At 38.4% G+C, this 25177-nt stretch overlaps 2 protein-coding genes across 4 annotated transcripts in view; both read left to right on the forward strand.

Annotated features, from left to right (window-relative positions):
• MYO5A (myosin VA) overlaps nucleotides 1–16238 on the forward strand; it is a 99732-nt gene extending 83494 nt beyond the window's left edge. For all 3 annotated transcript variants that reach the window (XM_050309045.1, XM_050309043.1, XM_050309044.1), the window contains exons 30-39: nucleotides 754–952; nucleotides 4450–4543; nucleotides 5603–5749; nucleotides 6125–6279; nucleotides 7483–7572; nucleotides 8332–8482; nucleotides 9292–9574; nucleotides 10402–10576; nucleotides 11908–11988; nucleotides 12883–16238. In XM_050309045.1, the coding sequence (XP_050165002.1) occupies nucleotides 754–952; nucleotides 4450–4543; nucleotides 5603–5749; nucleotides 6125–6279; nucleotides 7483–7572; nucleotides 8332–8482; nucleotides 9292–9574; nucleotides 10402–10576; nucleotides 11908–11988; nucleotides 12883–13035 (1528 nt within the window). In that variant the 3' untranslated portion in view covers nucleotides 13036–16238. The remainder of the gene's footprint in view (nucleotides 1–753; nucleotides 953–4449; nucleotides 4544–5602; nucleotides 5750–6124; nucleotides 6280–7482; nucleotides 7573–8331; nucleotides 8483–9291; nucleotides 9575–10401; nucleotides 10577–11907; nucleotides 11989–12882) is intronic.
• Nucleotides 16239–17038: 800 nt separating this feature from the next.
• The window catches only part of MYO5C (myosin VC), a 33209-nt gene continuing 25070 nt past the window's right edge, over nucleotides 17039–25177 (forward strand). Inside the window, exons 1-9 of the mRNA XM_050309620.1 lie at nucleotides 17039–17065; nucleotides 19395–19505; nucleotides 20371–20536; nucleotides 20802–20946; nucleotides 21356–21512; nucleotides 22064–22207; nucleotides 23144–23225; nucleotides 23816–23923; nucleotides 24441–24547. Of these exons, the coding sequence (XP_050165577.1) occupies nucleotides 17039–17065; nucleotides 19395–19505; nucleotides 20371–20536; nucleotides 20802–20946; nucleotides 21356–21512; nucleotides 22064–22207; nucleotides 23144–23225; nucleotides 23816–23923; nucleotides 24441–24547 (1047 nt within the window). The remainder of the gene's footprint in view (nucleotides 17066–19394; nucleotides 19506–20370; nucleotides 20537–20801; nucleotides 20947–21355; nucleotides 21513–22063; nucleotides 22208–23143; nucleotides 23226–23815; nucleotides 23924–24440; nucleotides 24548–25177) is intronic.

Below are 25177 nucleotides of genomic sequence, written 5' to 3' on the forward strand. Positions count from 1 at the left end.
GTGTACGAAATGATGTTTCAGAGCACTTGGATGGTGCCTTGGAAGCAGGAGTAGATCCCCCAGCACTGCTCAGAAGGAGGCTGGTACATGTTATCCTTGTTTCACATTAGAGTAATTTTGAGATGTGATGTAGCCTAGGGGAAAGAGCAAGTCAGTGGTGAGGATACACAGAGCTTCCATATTCCAGGCCTTGTTTGATTCTCCTGTTGACCTTTTGTGCACTAAGGACAACCCTTTGCAAAATGTTGGCTTTAATGTAAAAATAAAGATTATTTATGTGCATTTGCAATTAAATGGTTTCTGACTGAAAAAGTTAACTCTAAAAATATTTTCCTTTGTTAGTAATGCAGGGTGCTAGCTTAAGCGAAAGCAGTGTCATCTTCATCTTAGATTATTTGGTTTGTTTAGAGGTAAAACCTCTTTAAAGCCCCTCTAAAAGCAGTGACAATCTGTGAGGAGTTAACTTCACATTCATTGCCACAGTGGCACCATACACAGTGTGTGTTCAATCGAGGGAAATGCAAAGCAGTACCACAATTAGCTTCTCTCCCTCTCCACTTTTTGATCATGCAAACTTAATTTAATTAGAAGGCATACTGAAGGGTTTAAAGAGTACTCTCTGCCTTTTTCATTTTCCTTTGCGAGCCATGGCTAATTGTTCCTGAGCAGCAGCTAAAGCTTTACACTCCCTCTGAGAATTGGGGATGCAACTTTCTAAGTGTGTTCACACAAACTGTTGCTCAACCTCCTTAGGCTGCTGGAGTCTCAGCTTCAGTCGCAGAAGAAGAGCCACGAGAATGAACTGGAATCGCTGCGAGGTGAGATCCAAAGTCTGAAGGAGGAAAACAATCGCCAGCAGCAGCTCCTGGCCCAGAACCTGCAGCTGCCTCCAGAGGCCCGCATTGAAGCCAGTCTGCAGCATGAGATCACCCGGCTGACTAATGAGAACTTGGTAAGACAATTGCTGCTGCAGGAGCAGGCCAGGGGACTTTCTGACTTGCCACACTTGTAGTTTCTTATCACTTTCCTGTAAAAAAATTGCACGAGGGTTAGTGGGTTTTTTGTATGTAAGCTAGTGGGAGAGAGAGACTTGTGATTGCTCTGGGCATAATAATGTTTCAGGGAATTTATTTGAAGTTTGGAGCATGGAGAAAGTTTGTGGAACCCATCTTTCAACCAGTCAGTTTAATCATGGCTAAATGGTTGATATCTAGCAAAGTTATAAGAGTTATTAGTGCCAAGGAGTGATGTTTGCTCTGAAATATGATAGTTTTTTATTTTGTTAGAAAAGCGCTGATGTAATTCTTTAATTAAGGTCACTTTTCTTCCCATTTCTCTCCTACCTGCCTGAAGCTACACAGATAATCCACTGTGTTATGAGCTCCAGCTATTCAGTATATTTTGAAAAAAGAAATAACTAGAGAAAAAGAAACTTGGTTAGAAGTCACTTAGCTAATATTTGTATTCCTCGTTTACTGCCCAACATTTTTGTATGAAGGAGGAAAGGATTGGGTGAAACTCCTTGCCTTTCCCCATGTTCATCATGCTTGGGCTACTTAATTTCTGGGGAAATTTTTCAAAGAGACCTGTGTTAGAATATGATTGGCTTGATACTGGTAAAGGGAAACATGCTACTTCAGCAAGAAAAATCCTAGCTGTGAGTGTCATTACTTCCTCCAAACAAGGCAAGGTATAGTGTTTCATGCTTGTGTACATTACAGAGGTTACCATTTTCAGTCTCTTGTCTTAATGCCAAAGATTTTGAGGAAAGCATCAGATCATTCAGCTAATAGATGCTGGAAAACTTATTGAAAGTAAATTATAAGTTTGCCTCAGCAGCAGCAATCTCCCACTGGCAAAGGTAAACGGTGAATGTTTTTGTCTCTGACAGCTCAATCCTGCTGCTGAGCCATGTTACACTTTTGAGCCTTCTTTCCCCCAGAGACCTACTCATCACACTCTGTGTTCCCAAGACAACACACAGTCATGTAATTATATCCCACAGGAGTTTTCTTTGTTTTCAAATACATCAAATGTATTTTTACTTGTTAAATATAGACTCGTTCCTTTGTATTTCACTTCTGATGTTTGAGCATTGCAAGTCCACTCCAAGTTGGGTGTATGTTTCTATTTCACTCCTAGCCCTGGAGTGAAAATAATTTACAGGCTTTCCAGATGTCATAGTAGAATTGTAGTGTTCACTGCAATCCCATCTTGATTAGCATAAGAAAATGTCCTGTCCTGGTTCTCACACAGGTTATATTCCAGGCTTTCACAGTACTAGTGCAGCCCATTTTTAAAAGATCTGACTGTTCTGCAACTCATCTGTATCGGCTTCTCCCTGGGAGATGCTGACATGAACACCACAACTAAGCCCTAGACTACTTAAAAATAAGAGATTACTTGATCTTGGTTTATTCTGATTTAATCTATGCAGTGCTTACTGAAGTTTCAGTGTCTCAAAGGGAGGGGTAAAACAATCCTGTACCTATTTTTACAGTTTTATGAGGAGTTGTATGCAGATGATCCCAAGAAGTATCAGTTGTACCGGATTTCACTTTACAAGCGGATGATTGTATGTAGATCACGTGAATCCTGTTTCTCTGTTGTCTCGATCGCTGTTTCTGAAGCACTAATTGAAAAGCAGGCTGCCTCCTTTTCTCCCTTTCAGAGGAAATCCCCCTGCAGAGAGCTTCACGATGCCAATTACTTCCCTCACTGCTTTTTTTGTTAGTCTTAGTGTCCTTTGTGTAATCTGCCTCTCTTTTTGATGCACAGTTTTGTTACTAATACAAGTCTTGCACTGCGAGCAAAGCCCTTTCTTTTTGAATACTGCTTAATACTGCCCTGAAAAAGAGGTGCATGATGCAACAGATGCTCAATTTTCAAAACTGCTCTTTGGTTCAAAACTACTCTTTGGTTTAAAACTTTGATGCATTTAAATTCAGTTCAGCAAAGCACTGATCATGCAGTTCCTTACCAAGATGAATAATGCCAGCAATATAGTCACAGCCTGAGTTTGTTCTTAATGTTCTTCAAAAATGCAAAATATGCAGGATGACATTGGAAATAATATTTCCATGATAATTAAAGATAGCACTGTATGTAAGCATGAAAGAATATAATGTATGTGTTTACAGATCTTAATGAGATGTGAGATTTGTTCTATTTGTTTAGAGGAACCATAGAAAGCACTTTATTCCTTCTCACGTACTGGTGGTTCTGATATCATATCCCTTCACTGCTACATTTGAAACAGTCTGTTGAACTTACATGTAATTTTTTATTAATTTCAGGAAAAATTGTTTTATCTGACAATAAGTATATTGTGTTAACAGGATTTCTGTTGTAGAATTGAACACTGCTTTGGATATGAAGCATGGTTCATGTCAACAGGCCTAATATCTTACTGTTCAAGTATATTATATTAGGTTGGAAACTCTTCACTACATGATTAAGAGCAATTTATACCTAATTTTAAGTTGTTGCCCATGCTGCACTAATTTTTTTCAGTACTTTAGGGGAGGTGTAGTTTCCCAGATGATGCTTTTGATGCAAGGAGTTCACGACCCCTCACGTTCTTACCAGTGCTGTGAAGAGTCATCATGCTTATGAGATTTTTCTTTTAAGCTGCTTTTCAACACTTCACCTGAAATGGCTTTCAGGTTTTTGGAGCTTGAGGTTTTGCTTCCTTCAGAAAGACTCTCCCTTTTTTAATTACGTGATTATTTATGAATGTACTACAATAAATATGTCACAGAATTATTCAAACATAGATTTCTGAGGAGTGCTCCTTTGAAAGAAAAATACAGGTTTATTGCAAGAGTAGGACTTTTAGGTGCCAGATGTTGTTCAGGTGCAGAACAAAAAGTTGTAAGACACCAGTTTCAATGTCGGGAAATGTGATCACAGCAAGAGAAGTGGCAGATCATCACAAGAAATGGTGCATGTTTGGGCGTTTCTTTTGGTAAATTTGAGTGCAAGTTATGGTCTTTCTGCAGATCTCTTTTTTATTGTCTCATAACATGGATAGGTCTGAATAAGGAGTCAGCCCTTAAGGCATGAATGAATGATGCAGAAATGATGCAGAATAGCTGTTAAATAATAAAGAAAATTATTTCCATGGGGAATTTGGAAGAGCATGGAGGAAGCATTAGGAAGATGTGTTTGCAGCAAAATGTCCTCTGCTATAAGAACTGACCTAGTTCTGAGTATCTGCAGAATCTACCTGACTAAGAGCTTTGCCTTCGTCGTGCTGCACATAACAATAATATTTGCAGTATTTGGCTTGTGTTATAGGCAGTTATACCAGCTTGCAACCCTCGGCCAGAGGATGGCACTTCTGTCAGCTTTCCTCACTGCCTCATAATTCTAACAGCACTGATTTTGTCTGTCACACATTGTGGGATTTTGCTCATATTGTAATCTTTCTCTCCTTTTAATTTACAGGATTTAATGGAGCAGCTGGAAAAGCAGGACAAAACTGTTCGCAAGTTAAAGAAACAGTTGAAAGTATTTGCTAAGAAGATCGGTGAACTTGAAGGTACTTTTATACTTTGAGAGAAAGATTTTGTGTTACTTTTTGTGATCTGATTATCATCATATTCGTCTGTTTTAGCTGTTATGAAGGCTTAAAGTCTTCAGTAGGATTAGCCCCTGTTGATTGCAGAAACAGGCGGTACACTCAGAGCTCTGTGTGTTCCTTTATGAACCTTTAAAAGATCTGTCTTACTATGAAGCAATAAGAAAAGGAGATTGATATTTCTCTGAAGGCAAACAAATATTTAAACATAAAGGAATGTTTCCTGGGCTGTTTGTGTACTCAAAGACGGTATCTGGTTTTGTCAAGACAAAAGCAATACTGAATATGAACTAGGCAGAAAAAAATTACCCAGTTTTCCTTTGAATGTGAGGTTTAGTTACTGAAACTAAGTTTGTTTTTTTAAAAAGCCTTTCAGTATTGTTTGTTTACTACTGTGGACAAAACCACAGTAATTTTGATACATAATACAGAGTGAGGAAATGTTTGTAAAAAGACAGTTTTATGTGAGTTTATTGCCTAATTAACTTAGAAAGATGTAGTAGATCTGACTGAGATGGAGTTAGCTTTCTTCATAGCAGCCTGTATGACACTGTGTTTTGACCACTACTGAACAGAGCTGGCACAGTGTCAAGGTTTTCTCTTTTCCTGCTCTGCCCCCTCAGAAAGCTGGGGGTGGGAGGGCATATGGGCACACAGCTGACCCAAACTGGCCAAAGGAATATTCCGTATCCTGTACCTCCTAATATCAGGAAGCAGAAGAGGGGGCTTTTGTGTACAAGGTAGCTGTTGGTTGAGACTGGCTGGACATCAGTCCCCTTGGGATGAGGGGTTGTCATGAGTAATTGCCTTTGCTTTGCTTCCCGTTCCCCTCTTCCCTTTTCCTTCATTTTTTAAATCACCTTCATCTCAAACCCAGGTTTTCTCACTCTTGCTCTTAATATTCTCTCCCCTGTCCTGCTGGAGCCAGGACATTCCTTAGAAATGTCATAGAAATGTCTCTGGTGTGCATTGGCTTCACTGGAAAATATAATACACTTTCTTTTCATTCTCTCTCTGAAGTGGGTCAGATGGAGAACATATCACCTGGACAAATCATTGATGAGCCTATTCGTCCAGTTAACATTCCACGGAAAGAAAAGGACTTCCAAGGGATGTTAGAATATAAGAAGGAGGATGAACAAAAACTTGTCAAGAATCTTATTTTAGGTAAGTGTCTTTTCTCGTTTATGGCCTTCTGTGCTCCCATATAGTCTGAAAAATGAATGATAAGAACACAGAATTTGCATTAGGAAATGCATAGCCTATTTTGGTTTTGACAATGTTCAGTTTATCTGAAACCCCTAAATGTCTATTGTAATCTAGTTTTCCTTACTGATGAGTATAGTACATAATAAAGTGTCTACATATTTTTAGCAGGAAGTTATGTTTTCTTACTCTGTTCTCACATTTTACCAAGAAAGTGTCTCTTCCTAGTTTTGCTCTGTTTTCACAGGCCATATATATATATGTATGTGCTATTAACTGGGGAGGTTGCAATTACCTCATAACTTAACAAAACAATGTGTGTTTGTTTTTCCCAAGAGCTGAAACCACGTGGGGTAGCTGTCAACCTGATTCCAGGACTACCAGCATATATTTTGTTCATGTGTGTTCGCCATGCAGATTACCTTAATGATGACCAAAAAGTGCGGTCACTGTTGACTTCCACTATCAATGGCATCAAAAAAGTGTTGAAGGTTAGTTAGTCTGCTTGGTTTAGAGAAACATTAATTTAAAATTTGCTTTTGGTTTTATGTAAGAGGAATGAGGAAGAGGCTTTCAGTTAATTGGCTCTGGATTTCTGATCAATGATCTCCCACTGAAGTCACATAAGAGTTGTCTTAAAAGGCAACAAATTACATTGCTGGAATTTTATCCATATAGTACCAGAGGCGGTTTGAATTAGTGGGAAAAGAGTTACGTTCCTTTTGTTTTGAATAGTCTCCCTCCTCTGAAGCTATGCTGATAATGTTTTGGACATAGCCAAAGTTTGCAGAATGAGTCTTTGTTAATCTTCTCCAGAGGGCTTGATTAAATAGTTTCATTGGCAGTTTTGGTTAACAGATTCCCTCATTTACTTCACCTACAGATTACAATGATGATAATATGTTACTGCCTAAAGTCTTTGCAATGAGTTGGCTAGGAGAGTTTAGGCCGGGTGTATCCTGAAGGCATTATTAAGATATAAATATACTTTATGCTTATATAGTTTTCTGTTTTTTAAATGAGACAGATGTGTTCAAAAGCCAGGCTACATGTTTTGAAAAAATATTTCTTAAACAATCTTGCAGGAGCTTAGGTGATCATAGGAATTTTTGAACATTTTTAAATGAATGGAGTGTATGCTATGGAGCTCCAGAACTACTCAGCATGTTACTCAGCATATACTAGATCCTGTGTTCCTTGGTGAGAAGGGTTTGTCATTTTGTTTTGTTTTCCATATCAGGCTGCCAAAATGATAATGATGTGACATTCATCAAAACTGAATTGTTCCCTGTTCCTCCTGCTGCCTCTGCATCATTCCCATCCTCCCTGTTGGGCTCTTGACAAGAGTCATTGTGCCACAGAAGGGGTGCTTTGGGAATACAGTCACATTGCCATATGATCTCTTCACAGAGCATTTAGGATGGGCCTGTAAAACACAGAAATATCATATCTGTGGAGGAAATCATATCCTGAAAGTTCTTGAAAAATACCACAGAAAACAGGGAGGATGTTTATTGGTATTTTGCCAAAAACCTTGTTTTTCTAATACACTACTGAAATGCAGTTTTGCAAAACAACAGAATGAGTAGCTACCAAAAAAATGTAGTTTAAGTGTTTAACTGTTTATCTATCATTTCTTTATTTTATTCCTCCTACCAATCTTTGTTGAACTGTGTTTGGTTTTTTATCTTCAGAAAAGAGGAGATGACTTTGAAACAGTCTCCTTCTGGCTATCGAACACCTGCCGATTTTTGCACTGTTTGAAGCAGTACAGTGGAGAAGAGGTAAGCACTGCTCCTACTCTGGTGTGTCTTGCTCTCCAGTACTTCTGTCAGCACTGCTCCTTAACAAATCCCTGTAATATCTCAAAATCTAGTCAAAGTCTTAAAATAGCTACACCTTTTTGAAATGATGGTGACGACATCAGTGGAAAGCACAGGAAGATAAGATTTGAACCAGCTTCCCTTTATTGCAGACTGGGGACCCAGAGGCTAAATGACATTGTGCTCACAAAAGTGCCAACTCAGATTAAGTAGAGGAATGTGTCTGCTACCATTATGTTGTTTAGTAATGATTCACTGCACTCGCTGTGGAAAAGGCTGTATATATATATATGTGGAAAAGGCCCTTTAACCATGGTATGGCAGACCAGTTTTCATTTGGAGGCTGTGGAATGCCTAATTCCTTTTTCAGACTTAACTGAGCTTTTGGCCATAACAGGCCAGGTGACGGTGCTCATGCTGGAGTGAGAGGGAAGGGTCTTGCCCACCAGAGAGATGGCAGAGTCTGTTCCTGTGTCAGATACCTGAAGTTTCAAGTTAAGGAAGCAGACGCTGCGGACATCACAGTTAAAAAGCAAATCCTAGCATTAGTCAGAAGAAGAAGTCATTAGCATCAGAAGTTCCAAATTAAAGTTTGGGGCTGTGACTATTACTTTAAAGGTATTATTTGTTGTTGCATGAAAAAAAAAATGAAAATACAGGATTTGTGTAATATTTTTGTATTCCATTGAATCATTAATTTCTGTTATTTTATGAATTCAGGGATTTATGAAGCATAATACACCTCGTCAAAATGAGCACTGCCTCACTAATTTTGATTTAGCTGAGTACAGACAAGTACTGAGTGACTTGGCTATTCAGATCTACCAACAACTTGTCCGAGTGTTGGAAAATATTCTGCAACCAATGATTGGTAAGGCAAAGCTGAATTCCTTAAACTTCACAACATAGTACTAATGAAAATTATGATGGCGGTAATGTACTTTATCTTGTATTTCTTCCTAACCAATAGAATTTCATTAATAGTTCCTGTGGTGTTGTGTTCATACATGATAAGGACAGGTTGGATTAGAGGATAAACTAAAACTGTGATTGGTTTCTTCTGGCAGCGATATAATAAATTAATATACCTTATTCATACTTGTCATAAATCATGCATTTGCAGGAAAAAGCTGTCAGGATAATCTGATATGTGTTGCCATGTCTGTTGGGAAATATACAATGGAAAAATTAGACAATTTACTTGAGAACTCATAATTGAAAATAATATGGAAAAAATATTTGATTGTTATTATGGGCAGCAATGAGGAATGAAATAGCTAGCAGTGGTGAAGCTTACAGAGATCTTTTTTTCATTAAAAGTACTTTCCATTCAGACAGTACTCTCACAGAAATTTTCATTATGGTTTCCAATCACAACATTTAGAAGAATGGAACAGCTCTCAGTTTGCTGACTCTGCTGCTCATGTGACCCTGGGAGGAAGAAAGTATTTTGCTGAGCTAGAGTTAGATATTTCTTTCAAACACACATGCTGGATTCTTTGTAAAAACCCTGTAAATTTAGATTTTTCAGAACATAGTGGGACGCACAATTTCTGGAAGTCATGGTAAACTGTGGCTAGCAGAAAGCCCAGCCTGCTCTTTCTGTTTTGCTCTCTTCCACGATACACTTGTGTATCAGCAGTTTTCAGTCATTATAATAATGTTGCCAATCAAATGCAGTTTCAGGGATGCTGGAGCATGAGACCATCCAAGGTGTCTCAGGGGTGAAACCAACAGGACTGCGGAAGAGAACATCCAGCATTGCTGATGAAGGAACCTACACTTTGGACTCCATCATTCGGCAGCTGAACTCGTTCCATTCAGTCATGTGCCAGCATGGAATGGATCCAGAGCTGATCAAACAGGTTGTCAAGCAGATGTTCTACATCATTGGGGCCGTAACACTTAATAACCTTCTCCTGCGCAAGGACATGTGCTCGTGGAGCAAAGGAATGCAGATAAGGTGGGAGAGCTCGTTATACTTTTCTTGAAGGCACTGCTGGAAATTGTAGTGAACTCTTGACACTGTTGAACATAATTTTGATGGAACTGCAGATACATCTGGAATATTTATTTTTCCACACACAAACAGTTGCAGATGCTGTTAAAGTGATTTTTGTGAGGTTCTGTTCAAAAGGGTTTGGTTGCCTTAGGCCACATCTTACCTGACTTTCAAGTAAATGTGGCAGAAGTAAACCAAAAGTATTTCATCCTCAAGTGGGAATCAGAACTGTAAGTGAAAGGTCGGTAATTGCTTTCTCAGTTTTTAAAGAAGAATAGCAAACAAACTTGCTACATTTTTTTGTGTATTGGTGGTGCAATGGGTACCTGTTCATCCACACAAGTTTGCTGCATCCTGAAGTAAAGTCATCTTAATCATTTTGGCATCAGTTGTCTAATGGTTTCTACTGGCATATGTCAGGAAATTTATCCAGGGCATTCCAGTCCCTGAAATGACTTCACAAAACCTCACTGTACTTTAACATGAACAAAATCTCATTTGCCTTTCTTCTTATACTTGTCACATTCCTGCAATTAATAGGAACAGAAACAAATGAGAAAAACTAGTTACTGAAAGTCTTTGACCATAGTTTCTAACTGTTATGAAAGTCAGAATTTCCTGCCTTAATCAGAAGAAAACAGTACAAAGACAAAATTAATGGAAATTAGAAGTGTGAAGGAAAAACATGTAAGGACAGAGAAGAAACACTGGGAAAGAGAAATTGCACATGCTTTCCATTTAGCAATAATCAAGTGTTAACGTCTTGATACTCTTACCTCTTTGTACAGGTACAATGTGAGTCAACTGGAAGAATGGCTACGTGATAAAAATTTGATGAATAGTGGGGCTAAAGAAACACTGGAACCCCTCATCCAGGCTGCACAGTTGTTGCAAGTGAAAAAGAAGACAGATGAAGATGCAGAAGCCATTTGTTCAATGTGCAATGCACTGACTACTGCCCAGGTAAGCAAACCCTCATTGTCTGTCCTGCTGTCCCTCTTGAGCAGCTCTGCTCCGTTGGTGTTGGTTGTTGCCTGCCAACACTGCTGTCACACACGAATTGGAGGTTTTTTACTTCATTCTGTATTAGTACAACTAAAACAGATTACATTGAAGGGATAAAAAAGGGACCAGACCCTTTTGACGTCTGATGTTCAAGATAAGTTTAGAACAAATGAGAGGAAGCTCAATGGAGTGTTTAGGGTGTAGTACTGTACCTAATCTCTGTTTGTGAAAATCCTCTGACAAAACTCTTCATTCAAAGACATCTCTGTACTCCAGACAGCTCTGCCTGGGATACAAGGAAATGATCTTTCTGCCATCATAGTTAGTATCCAGTCAAGTTAATGGACATCTCAAACAGAGCTGTTGTCTCCAAGTCTGCAAACAAAAGTGTGAAGTTACTGTACCCATTAGCCTCAGAAGGCTGAACCAAGTGTACCTCTGTAAACAGACTTCTATTTATGAAAGCTTAGGTTTTGTACAAATAAGTTGCACTTTTTTCTTTAAACCATGCTACATTTGCATAGAGCTTGTACAGGAATAAAGGGATCCAAGCATCTTGGATGCTTACTGAACAATTCTCACCAAAAAAAGGAAGAAATTTCTCTATTTTCTTTCATCATGGTGTCAGCAGCAGCAGTTGCATTGATACAGCCATTTTGATTTAGTTATTCACATTACTGGAAAATCTCTTAATTTTCTGCTGAATAAGAAGTTAGAATTCCATGTGCTTGAAGTGTTTCAACTTCTTTACAAAGTCTTCAGAGTGTTTTGGATTTTTAAAAAAGAGAATGGTAAAAAAACAGAGAGAATTTTTAATAGATTTTACACGTTTAGCCCATCTTATTATTTAAAGTCTTTGTGATGCAATTCTTGCCTTTGGTGGTTTTAGCCCTATTTTTAGAGAAATAGCTCACTCTTGAAGAACAGTGAAGTTGTAAGACTCCAGAAGGTCATAATTACAGTGTCAAAATTAGGGTGAGATATGCATTGTGTTTCTGGGGAGGTGGGCTAGGAACACAATCAGTTAATTCTCATGTGTTTTTTCCATCATTTGGTATTTTCTGCACATTTGTAGAAGTTTAGAGGTTTTAGCTCAGAAGAACACATGTTGTATAACATAGCATTGAGCAGGTGATGGAATTCTGTATGAATCAATAAAGCAAAAAATAACAGATACTTGTAAATTATTTTTTAAATAGCTCATTTAAAAATTATATTATTCGTAACCATAGATGCATCTGTTGAGTGATCAGTAAAATGAACCTAATAGTGATTGTTCTTCTTGACAGATTGTAAAAGTTCTGAATTTGTATACTCCAGTTAATGAGTTTGAAGAGAGAGTCTTGGTATCATTTATACGTACAATACAGGTATGTCTATATCATTTCATCAAAAATCATTTGATTGTTTCTGTGAAAACCTCTGATGAGCCAAAATAGCTTGCATCCTGAAATACATTCAGGATTATGAATTAAACTGTGCTTCTTAGCTATTGTTTTTTAGCTATGTTGAAAAGGTGATGTCAGCCTTAAAATTTTAAGCAGTCACAAGTTGCTGCCTCCAGACTTGCATGATAATGTTAGTTTCCCTGTCATATGTATGAAGGTTTTGGAAGGTGAGAGGTTTTTGTGCTTATACACCTTTGTGTATGTAAACACACTTGTATGCCAACTTTTCAAGTGGTAACATTTATACATGCAAATTTACTTTAGTCAGACCTGTATCTTCAAGAGAAGCTCCAACTGCTTTGAAAACTGAGGCCTGTGTTCATACCAGAGTTCTTAATGTACCCCTTCTGGTTTTATATATATTGATGAAAATGAAAAGTTTTGAAAACTCCAAAGAAAAGCAGGCAGTAGAGCAAAATAAAGGAAACAAATATGATCTTTCTGGTCTATTAGAAGTTGAATTACATTTCTAGCAGGATAAGGGAAATTGGGAAGGTAGAACTGAGATAAAACTCTTAATTCCACTTACTGAATAGACACTGTTACCAGATACTGGGCAAAATCTTCCTTTTGCAGGGAATCTGAACACTTTTCAGATTGCATTTTAAGGGGAAGATATGCAGAACTGAAGCCACTGAAAGTAACTACAGTTTAATGTCACAATTCTTGCAAATGTGTTGGCTCAAGTTGGTGTGGAGTGTGTGTTTGTACACACACGTGTATCTGTGAGCACAGATGAAATACTCCCTCTTTGCAAGATGATTATTATCAGTGAGGTGGCTAAGTGATAATGTAATCACTTTCTTATCTTTGCAGGTGCGTCTGCGAGACAGGAAGGACTCTCCTCAGTTGCTCATGGATGCTAAACACATCTTTCCTGTTACTTTTCCATTTAATCCATCCTCGCTGGCATTAGAAACCATTCAGATCCCAGCCAGCTTGGGCCTGGGCTTCATATCACGTGTCTGATCCCAAGGATGTACCGTCAGTGTTAGGTGGAGAACCGGTTGCCTGATATCTTTACCTGTTAAAACATAGTGAGCCACTAAAAACATGTTTTCTGAACAAACAGCCTATATAAGCCCAGATCTGTAGTTAAGGTAGCTGGAAAACTGCACAACAGCACCACAGACTGAAGGATAATAGAAAGATGTGCATTTGTGCTCAGTCAGTGCATTTATGAGGACTTCACTGATTCATACATTTCCAGAGTATGGAAATCGGGCTTGGACAAAAAATTGTGTCTTCAGCTGTCTAGAGACATTTTTAGATCCTTAGTAACATATTTAAATAGTGTAAATTAAACTTCATATGTAATCTTCTCATAGGCGGGGACCAACAGGGACAGTCACAGTCCTGAACATGGAAGACTTGAAAGTAAGGCATTTTGTAGTAGAATACACTGTCACTTGGGAGCCTGTTACATTTAATTTGTAAAAACTGGAATGGAAAATCACAAACTGGCAATATATAAAATTATTTCTTAAACCACTTCCTTATTTGTGTCAGTTTGACATAAATTGTAGTGATTAAGTCTTACAGCTCACTATATGCTATAACTTAGGTGTTCATTTGTTAGTACTGTGGTTTACCAAACATACTAAATCACTGCTGCATATTCTTCTGTTCTTTCAAATGTACAACAGTATCATACTAAGCACTAAAAATAAGATGCTTCATTTTGTGTTGTCAACCTTATTTGCAGTCTGTTGCAGTCTGTTAATTTAACTGGATTTTTGCACATGGTATCAAATAACACCTGTTGAAGAAAATGGTAACTAAGCACAAGTAGCACACTGGAAATTACATATTTAGTTATTTTTAAACTAGTTATTTTTGAAAGTAGTTAGCTAAAAATACAGAATCTTGAAGCAAATGATCAGAAGTCAGTAATGATTTTAGTATTTATTTAGATTATATAGTCTGTCAAATGTTGTTCTTTGTTTGTAGACCCCAGAGATGACAGTGTGTATTTTGAGTATAATCTCTTTTGGTTTGTTGCCACGTAAATAAAAAGTCTTCTTTCACACTGGAATTTGAGAGGAAAAACTTTAATAGAAAATTTCTGCAATAGCCCAAGGCTCTCATTCTTTGAAAGGTTGACTAACAAGAACGTTAAGTAGGTTTTGACTATGATGCTGTCATTTGACTATGATTCATGCTGATTTAATGGTTGGAAATCCAAGGTGCATAATGAGAAACTGAGTTATTTTGGATATTGCACATCTTACTGGAAAGATTTTTCTGTCTCACACATCTTGGATCTGCTATACAGAATTCACATGGCACAATGTGCAGCAGAAGCCTTGCTTAAGGGTCCAGTTCTGTGGTGTATGGTTCAAGTATACATGTTGAAAAAAAAAGCCACACACATTGCTCAATTGCATTGTGCAATATTTTTAATGTATTATAATAATTAGCATCTTAGCATTAACATTAATTTCTTCTAGAATATTGATAAATATTCTAGAGGTACACTATTAGACTGTTTGGTACTAATCTGTTTGCCTGCAAATTCACAGAAAAAAAGATTTGCTGTTAAGCAGACTGAAACATTTCAGTTTTGTTTTACTTGAGAGGACAAACATGCTGTTTGTATGGTTGCTAAAATCAGAAGTGAAGACAACCTAAAGTTTGTCAGTATCATTTTAAGATGCTCATGTCATCTTATTTTCAAATATGTACAACCCATATTACATTTAATGGATCATGCCAGTACTTCCAAGAAGCTACGACTGCACTGCAAAAAAAACGTTTGAATGATCTTTTACTAAATGATTGAGATTGTTTTCCTCTGCACGGTATACCAAACACTCTTTTTAAAAATATTACTTGATTCCTGAAACTACGGCTGCTGTTACGTGGCTCCAAAAAAGGCGTAAGGTAGTTTTCAGACTGTTAGGGGTACTGTACTTGTGAGAATGTAATAGGAAAGCCTCATCCAGTCACAGGGTTAGGAAAGAAAATACATAAGAACATGCTGACCTACAAATTTTTTTTTCTCCTATTGAAAAACAAACAATTGGCATAACAGTATGTTCATACTGTAGATCAGGAAATGTATCCACTACGTAAGCGTTAGTGTTTAAAATGTATGCCTAAATGTATTTTTGTTTATTTTTTAAGTTTGTTTACCTGTAAAAAGCCTTATTGTATTGTTTCCTTAAAAAAAAAGTAGTGGTTAGTAATTTATAGGTATTATCCTTAAACTCAGTGGTTTGACTGGTATTACTTTTATATCACATTAAAAGTATATGCTGCTTGACATGTTTTAAAGGAAAATATTTTTGAGTTGGAATAGATGTGGAGTTGGTAATTCATCTAACATTTTACATGGCAGTATTTTACATGCACTTTTCAGAAGTAAAATTTTAGTGTCAGTGTATAATATATCTTTCACCTTAGGACTAAAATCTCTTTAACCATGGAATATAATGCAGAATTATTTTAACAAGTTTTTTTTTTCCTTTGAATCATTGTTATGCTCTTTTAATGTGGACATATCTTTTATATTTTAATTTATTATCTATTGAGATGATAGATTTTATCAGATGCTGGAAAAATACTTGTCAATGACCCCTTAGAATTATATACAGTTATTCTAGAGATTTTGCACAATAATTACCTCATTCAGTTTGGTGTATTTTTATTCCAGTGATCATTTTATTCTGATCTTTAGGATACAGTCTTCTATCCAAATTTTGAAAAATTGTTTCTCACACTTCAGTCCGGGATGGATCATGAAAGTGCTTCAGTCTGTTAAATGTGATTAATCTATCAGAGAAAAAAAAATAAGATCAACTTCTTTGTTGAAAGTGGATTGATATCTGGTAACATTTGTTCCCAACTTGGAAACACCAGCATTTGCAATTCGACAGTCTATATGTAATTTGTGATTTAAACTGAACACATTTCAAGTACCATACTAAAACTATGAGTAAACACTTGGGTTTTTTAAGATGCTGATACTTCATGTGATAAATAAAAGCCTTTAAACATAGGTTTTCACTCGATGCCACTACAGTACATAGATGAAAAACAAAACATTGTCAGAATGACCTGAGCTCTGATCTGTTGTAGTGTCTGATGTTGTACTTAGTAAATGTATGCATCATAAAAATTGTAGCCTAATAGCTATCACTGGAAAATGTCCAAATAAAAGTACAACTGTATGATTTGCTTTGGATTTTTTTTGGTTGGTGGTTCCTGAGCTGTGTGCTGGTGTAGTCCCCAGACAGCCACACAGTTCTCTCTACCTCCAAGGCAGGCTTGGTGTTGACTGCCAGGGAGTTGGTTAAAATCTGAGGATGTGTAAATACGCACCCAGATAGCAGCAGGGTGCCATAAACTGCTGTGCATATTGCAAAATACTTTGTTCGACGTAGCTCATTTCTGTTATGATATTTTGTCACCTAATATTAACTGCTACTGAAATAAGATTTGTCCTTCACTAAGACATTACATTCTGCCATAAAAGTTCCTTTGGTGCCCGGCAAGGAGGGCTGGTGGGCCACCTGCCAAAACCTGGCTCTATGGTTATTCAAATCTTCCTCATAAAGGCTATTTTGATGTAATACCAGTTAGTGCTTTCAGCTTACTAAATGCATGCAGAGCTGTTCGTTTTTATCTCACTCCAAGTTTGCTAAAGAAACTCCTTGTAAGAAGATGATTCATCTTTCTGTTGGCTTTCTCTGCTGGGTCAGGACTGCTCCCCTCGGGACCCCTCTGGCCGTCGGAAGGGCTATTATTCCCGATCCCTACAGGTGTATTCCAGGTGCCAGCTGTGCCAGTGCGGTAACTGGGAGCGCCCCTCAGCTCCACTGCAGGCACAGAGCAGCCGGGAGCGGGACGAGCCCCGCAGGGTGAGCGGGCAGCGATGCGGGCGGGGCCGGGGCCGGGGCCGGGCCGCTCCCCACGCCCCGGGGCGGGGGCCGAGGGCGGACCGCGGCCACCTGCGGAACCTGCAGTCCCGATGGCGCTGGCCGAGCTGTACACACGGGTGAGCGAGGCGCGGGGGCAGCGGGGCGGGTCGGCCGTGCGAGCCCCGGGGGAAGCGGATCGCGCTCCGCGGGCACGGCGCTTGAAGCGCGGGGTTGAACCCAGCGGGGCCGGCTGGGCTGTCCGCGCTCGCTGGCTGCGACAGCCCACGGATCCCAGGGCACTGAGGGGGAAATACTCCTTTCTGAGCAAAACACACCTTTTTCTGAGACTCGTGGCCTTCAGGACTAGGTGTCTGCTGTGCTAGCCGGCGATTAGGCAACTTTAGGGTTTAACACAGCCCTTCCCCTCGGCACTCAGTCTCGGAGTGCTGCGCTTTCTGTTGGGCAAATATTGAATGTGTGTGGCAGAACCTTGCCCTGAAACAAAGATTCTTCCTCCTTGGTGCACCTGCTGAAGTTTTTGCACAACTTTCCCCACTTTTCCTGTAAGTCGCCGGAGTGTCGTTACGTATAATTTGTTTGCTTAGCTTTCAGTAACAAAACCAACATAGATATGTTAGTGATTTATAAGCCCCTGTCTCTTCTGTTGCAACAGCAGCTGCCGTAACAAGCGCTCATTGAGCTCGGGGCTGCAGGGCTGCTCATTCGTAGTGTTGGTGCCGCACTCGGAGCCGCTGGAAGAACAAATGGCAGTTTTCACTGGAATAATGTCAGGGAGCTGAAGGGAGGAAGGAGCGCGGGTGTAACCTGACACGGGAATGAGCAAACTCCCTTCTGTTTACCTGTGAGGCAGGGTTTGGAGACAGCCAGCTTTGTAGGCTGGGTGCATTTGCCAGTGGAGGCTCCTGCAACTCCAGGGGCCTTTTCTGAATAATCAGTGCTTTTGTGACATTGTTTTCCCTCCCTTTCTCGTCCGTGCAGTTCACTTTCTTACATGGGAACACAGTGTGTGCCCTTGAGGCTGTTTGGTGGTGATATTCCAACTTGCATTAACAAGAAATAAATAAAACAACCACCCGGAGGGTGTTTGGTTGCTGGAACAGTCTCCCCAGGGAAATGGTCACAACACCAAGACTGACAGAGTTCCAAATGGTTGAACGATACTCTCGGGCACATGGTGTGACTGTTGGGGAGGGTCCTGATGGGCTAAGGGTTGGACTTGATGATCCATGTGGGTCGCTTGCAACTCGGCATATTCAGTGATTCTGTGAAAGAATTCAATTTAACAAGCACTTTTGGACACCAGGAAGTCAACATACCATAGGAATGACACAAAAGAAAATTTATACTTAGCTACACATGGAAAACTCAAAACTAATTTAACCATGTTTTTCATTTGGCCATTAAATAGATATTTGTGAAGCTTTTGTCCCTTTTGGTGGGATAGATGAAAACATTGACATCATAGGGGTTTGGGGTTGTTTAGAAAATGTCTTTTTGATTTTGGATATTTCGAGAAAAAATTCCATCCTTCTGAAAGCATCAGCAAAGAGGTATCAAGGAAGAGGCTGAGGTTTCGGTTGGTCATCACCTGATGTGCAAACCAGTTTGGCGTATGGCTGACTAGAAAGGTCAGTTTCTGTCCTCGGGGATTCTGAAAACTCACCTGGAGAAGTCACTGAGCTACACAAGCTAAGTGGCAGAATGTCCCTGCAAAAGTCCCTCTTACCCTAAATTGTTTGGTGTTGATCCGTGGGGATAAGAATTGAGAAAGCTGCAGTGCAGTTTGTAGGGACCTCTGTGGGCACTCAGCATCATTCAGTGGGGGTTTTTGGGGCAGACACCCTCACGTTCTGAGGATCTACTGGAGCTTCCAAGGCTTCTCCCAAATTAAGAGATGAAAAAAGTCACTTGTGCTAAAACCAACAGTTGCAGCACCAAAGTGAGAAGGTTACGAGTCCACAAGGTATCTGTGGGTCTGCTAACACTCCATGAAATCCTTGACTAATGGTAATTTTTCAAGTAAGCAGCTGCAGCAGTTCTCATGTGTTTATTTAAACAGTTTAAACTGACCATGAATACAGCCTGGGTAAGGAAATTAAATTAAGGGTTATGGTTATCAAAACATAAAGATGCTGAAAGATTATACATTATAGTTGCTTGTGTAAGAAGGGATGGATGAGATCGCTTTCTCAAACCCTGTCAGGATGAGAAGGACACACTGCACATCACTGAAGAAATTCCCTACTTATTGAGGTTTCCAGCTGTTTTATGTCCTTTTAAGAAGTGCTGTTTCTGATAGCTTGTCAGGCAGAACATTTAAAGAGTTTGCTTATGCTTCAGCATTTTACCTTCAACAAAGGAGAACTAGATGGTTTGAACAGCATATTTACATTCAAATATTATGATAATAGCTAAGGTAACTATTATCTTGTTTTTCTGTTTTAGTACAATAGGGTTTGGATCCCTGATAATGAAGAAGTTTGGCAGTCTGCAGAAATCACAAAAAACTACAAAGCTGGAGACCGTTTTCTCCATGTGCAATTAGAAGATGGAACTGTAAGGAAAAAAGCCTGAGTATTATTGTGGGGTTTCCTGAAATTTATCTATGTAGAAATATAGGACTTATCATTATGAGATCTAAATAACGTCCGTATTTTCTTTTTATCATATTGAAATTTGTACAGTAGCTGCTACCCAAAAATATGAGGAGTACAATTCTACTATCTACATAACATTAGTATAGAACACATGTCTCAGATATCACTTTTGAAACAAGCCCTGAAACTCGTCTTAAGTTGAAGCAAATCAGAAGTACAGGGCAGGCACAGTTATCCTCACAGGGATAGGTGGTACTTTTTTCTTCTCTAAAGTTGTTGCTTTATGTAAGATCTGTTAATTTTAGTATCCAAATTCTTTACAGATTAAATATTTTGAAAACAACATTTCTATATTCCTGCATTCCTGTTCCATAAAGACAAGTATTAAATGAACGATTAAGTGGATTTGTTAAAGAAACAGAAGAGGGTTTTAAACTTTGCGCAAAGAAAACTAAATGGTTGCAAGTAAGGATCGTTATAGAGCTGCCTTGAGTTCTGACCAGGTGTTTACTTTCATCCAGTTGCAGCTGGTCTGCTGTTTTTATCTATACTTGAAATATGCATGTGCTTAGAGAGCTAAACGTGTTACCCATTTTTACAGATTTCAATACAAAATAATGTAAATAAAGAGAATGCGGCTTTTTTTATCATAAGCAACAAAGAGCTCCAAGTCCCCCAAGTTCAGTGGGATGTATGGAATTGATGGAATAGAAGATCAGACAGTGCTCCATCAACTCTGTAACTTTGTGTAAAGATTGAAGATGAGTTTTTGTTTATGCAAACATAATGCATTTTATGATGTTTCAAGTAATTTTTGTTGACAGGAACTGAATTACCCTGTTGATCCAGCTACTTTGCCACCCCTACGAAATCCTGACATACTTGTTGGTGAAAATGATCTCACTGCACTCAGTTATCTCCATGAACCAGCTGTTCTACACAATCTTAAAGTTCGTTTTGTGGAGTCCAAGCTTATCTACACATACAGTGGTAAGCAAAGTAAAATGCAATGTTTAAAAAAAGTAAAAATATCTTGTGTTGTTTTGCAGTATGTTGTGAGTAATATTTTCCTTAAGTATATTTTAACTCATGTTAACTGATTTTATGTATGAGTATAGACTTGTTTGGTGATCAGTATCTCCTACCTAGTTTATAAAATATTGCTGCTTTGTAGCAGTTTAACTGTTGTTGCCAAAAATGAGCACTTCGTTTAACTAACCTGTGTTTTGTTTTTGTTTTGTACCCTTGGTTGTAGGAATAATTTTAGTTGCAATAAACCCCTATAAGCAGTTGCCAATATATGGAGATGCTATTATCCATGCATATAGTGGGCAAAACATGGGGGACATGGATCCACATATATTTGCTGTGGCAGAAGAAGCATACAAGCAAATGGCAAGGTTCAGTATATTGTTTAACGTACATAAATAACACTTGAAGTCTAGTGGCAGTGTTCATTGTCATTTAATTTAACTCTGTATGTGCCACTGGCTAGTAAGAATACCTTTGACTAGGGGGCTTAACTAAAGGAGGACAAATTCCTTGACCAGCTGAGGAATTTCTAGAGTTCATATCTATTTTCATTCTTGATGGGGGCTAAAACACTGACTTAGCTCAGTGCATAGCAATGACAGCAACCTAGGGATTAGAACTGAAGAGGAGTAAGAGAAGAACAGATGAAAGATGGAACTGATATATGAGAGTTGACCACAGCTGTGATTTCAAACTTTTGTTTCAAATTTATAATTCCTATATTTATACATGATTTTAGACATGTCTGATTTAAACTCTCTGATTATTTGGTTCTAGAAATAACAAAAATCAGTCTATTATAGTCAGTGGGGAATCAGGAGCTGGAAAGACTGTGTCTGCAAGATACACTATGAGATACTTTGCCACTGTGAGCAAGTCAAGCAGCAATGCACACGTCGAGGATAAAGTATTGGCATCCAATCCAATAACTGAGGTAAGTTTCAGAGGGTGTCTGTCAAGCCTGTACTCATCAAGGAAAGAATTCCGTGAGCTACTGGGAATCTTTGTTTGAAGTCTTTAGGAATGTTTTATCTGCTTGAGTTAGATATCCAGTTTAGAAGTTTAGCCTCTGAATATTACTGATGGACAGGGGTAGTCAGCTTCAGGAAGGTCCTGTCTGAGTTACTGGTGGCCCTTTGGAGGCACTGCTTTGCCTCCAGAGTGTTGTCTGGCCACATATTAGATCATGAGAAAACAATATTGAACAAGTTGTTTGATTTTATTAATTTGCATAGAAACCAGCTAAGGTTCCTTATGGTGGGAAAACATACTTTCTCTAACTCTCAATTTATGTAGCATTATACTGTTTGACTTGAGATTTGCCTTCAATTTTGGGCCTCAAAATTTAAGCAACACAACTCAGTGCCGAGATTGATCCCTGAGCACCTTTGATTTTAGAAACTTTCAGTTGAGTCAAGTTTTGTCAAAGTTATTCTTATGAAAGACCCAAGTAAATCAAATCATTGAAGTTTATAATTTTTGTAGGCTGTTGGCAATGCAAAAACCACACGGAATGATAATAGTAGTCGATTTGGAAAATACACTGAAATCAGCTTTGATCAGAGTTACCAGATCATTGGAGCTAACATGAGAACATACCTGCTTGAGAAATCCAGAGTTGTTTTTCAGGTGGGTAAAATAAAGTTTAAAATAGTCATTGTCAATATAGCTACAAAAGCACTATACTTTACTATACTTTATTGATTTCATATAGAAAATATTATGTGAAGTTCTGAATAGTGTGTCTAAGCAGCATTTGATTTATTTTTTAAAAGGAGATAATATTATTTATGAAAAGAAACTATTTTACTCCGTGTTCTTCCTTATGCTAAGTGAAGAATGCATCTCAGGGACACTTCCCTGAGATAAGTGCAAGAAATATTTGAGAAATTTGTAACATACTGTCACAACAGCAACACATGCCAATTGTATCTGGAAAGGAACAGCATATGTAGGGCAGAGAGAGTCTTGTTAAAAAACTGGCTGAAAATTTATAAGGCTTGTTGCATGTGACTCACTGCAGAGTCAGGGCATAATTGTGATGATACACTAAAGAAAGCATTTAATTTTATAAAACTGTTTTCACAAGGGTTTCTTTATTAATAATATTGCAACATTTTAAGTACACTGAAAAAATATTTCTATTTATTTGCTGCCTGAAGGATGGTTTGGAAGTGGAGGGGTTTCTAAGTTACCACAGGGCAGTGTTTCAGCTGACACTCCTACACAGTTGTTCGTTACAGTGTTTGACAGTTCATATGAGTAGACGGTTGTTGGAGCTGAAGAAATTATAAGAGTAACATCCTTGGGAAAAGAACTCAGTGTATTGGTAATGGAAATAAAGTATACTTGAATGTATCACTTCCAAAGATCATGCTGAAATCTAAGATGTGCCATTTTAATATAGAACATTTTGTTGCCAAACTATGTTGCAGCAGAATTTAGCCCTCGGGTATCATTATGACTTTACAATAGTGTTGAATATGAAATGTTTTTCTGTTTGTTTGTTTCTTTGTTCTATTGTTAATTTTTTTCTGTATTGTTATTCTTTGCTTTATTTTACAGTCAGAGAATGAGAGAAACTACCATATATTTTATCAGTTGTGTGCATCTGCTATGCAGCCTGAATATAAACATCTTAAACTGGGTAGGTCTCAAGAAAATAATCTGCTGTTCATTTTTGCAGTGCAGTATTTTTAAGGCTGGGATTTCAAATGCTAGGATGTTAAGTGCTTTATAGCATAAATCTCACAGCCTTAAAATGGGACCTGCGTTTTTAAGTCTCTTAGCTATTAATCCTGCTTGTTTTCAACTTGGTAGCAAATCCTTAGTAACTTGAATAGGGCACAATCAAGTACCTAAGTGCCTTTGAAAACCTTATTGTCATATTCTCTGTAGTGGCAGGTACCATGACAGTTTAGGGGCCTGATTCACTTATCTACAGATTCACTTATCCCAGAGAAGCTGGGAGAAGCAGACCATAGGTATATGTTTACTCAGTCTCCATTGTTTATTAGATGCAATATTAAGATTTCTAGGAATTATGAATACTGATTTCTGTCAACATAACTGAGTTAGGCTCATGGAATTCTCTCAGAGAAAAGAGGACCTCCAGCTCATCACTGAAACGCTGTCATCTGCCATCATCTTTAATTTTTTGGTATAAAGAGTTTTAACAAATGGCTGTCCCCAGTCCCTAATTTTTGCAGGATTACAAACTTTGCTTCTTATCTATAGGAAGTGCAGAAGAATTTAACTACACACGAATGGGTGGCAACACTGTAATAGAAGGAGTTGATGACAGAGCAAATATGGTGGAAACTCAGAAGACATTTGCCTTATTGGGTAAATTCCTGGGGATGTATTTTCAATAGATTTTTCTTTTTTTTCTGAAATGGGCAAAGGTGGTTTGTTTCTGAACTGTCCAAACTGTTAGCAGTAACTACCAAAATAATTTCTTCTGTAGCTTATTTATTGTACTGTTGGTGCATTTTAAAAGTACTAGGCAGGAGCAATTAGCAATTGGTGTTAATGGGCAGAATCACTGAGGGCTAGAGCCTTCTTGGCCCTTAAGCTAACATACTGTGACAGAAGTGGAACTGGAAGCTTCTTTGCCCCTGTGTGGCTTATGTGAAAGCCAAATCAGACTTGAGCTGGCACTTGGGGAGGTACAGGAATTTATGCCTAATCTTTCATGGGATCAGACAGGCAGAAAATTGGCAGAACCAAAGATTTGCATAGTACTCCTCAGAGATGCTGTACAATTCTTGGCTACACAACAAAGCAAGTAGTCCATCATTGTTCTATTTTAATTAATTGTGCTGTTTCTGGGTATTTAAAGTAATCAAGAACTGTTTTTTAGGTCTGAAGGGGGATTTTCAGATGGATGTTTTTAAAATGCTGGCAGCAATCCTACACTTGGGCAATGTGGAAATAGCAGCTGCTGGAGATGAAAGATCATCCATCAGTGTAAGGAAGTAGCTCATTCAGATACCAACATTTTCTATAGTATTCTGTGCCAGAAGTCCTTTAGCAATAGTTTCTTTCATATCTGGGGCTCTGAGCAGTGTTAAATCTCATGTACTAAACTTGATTGATTTCTCCATCTTCATCTGTACAGAGGCACAGCGAGAGTCCACACAGATGCTGTTTCATGCCCAAATTCAGAAAGTCTTAACAAAAGGCAAAATGTGGCTCAGAGTACCCCATATCCAATTGATCCACAGCTGTTGGGAAAGCCGTTTGGGACTCCCAGCAGGATACAGGAAACAGAGCTTTGTCAAAGCTGCTCAGAATGTGTCCCAGTAAGCTGTGCAAGTCTAAAAAGCAAGAACACCTAAACACAGACTAAAGTAACTTTCTTTCGGTGTCTTAATCCAAAGCATCTCACCCAGTCCAAGTTTTTCTCTCCTGTATCAGGAGTTCTATCCAGTATTACTTGCTTCAGCTCATCTTGATACTTTGCTGGATGAATTAGTAAACACAGCCCCTTGTCTGTCTAAAAATAAAAATCATAGTTTGATATCAGCGGTGCAAGGATTTCACTGTCTAGATGGCAGTTAATGTAATAAGTGTAATCTAATAATATTTATTTATCTT

Source organism: Myiozetetes cayanensis, unplaced genomic scaffold (assembly GCF_022539395.1).
Source record: "Myiozetetes cayanensis isolate MyiCay16 unplaced genomic scaffold, myiCay2020 scf14, whole genome shotgun sequence".
In the NCBI taxonomy this organism is placed as follows: Eukaryota; Metazoa; Chordata; class Aves; order Passeriformes; family Tyrannidae; genus Myiozetetes; species Myiozetetes cayanensis.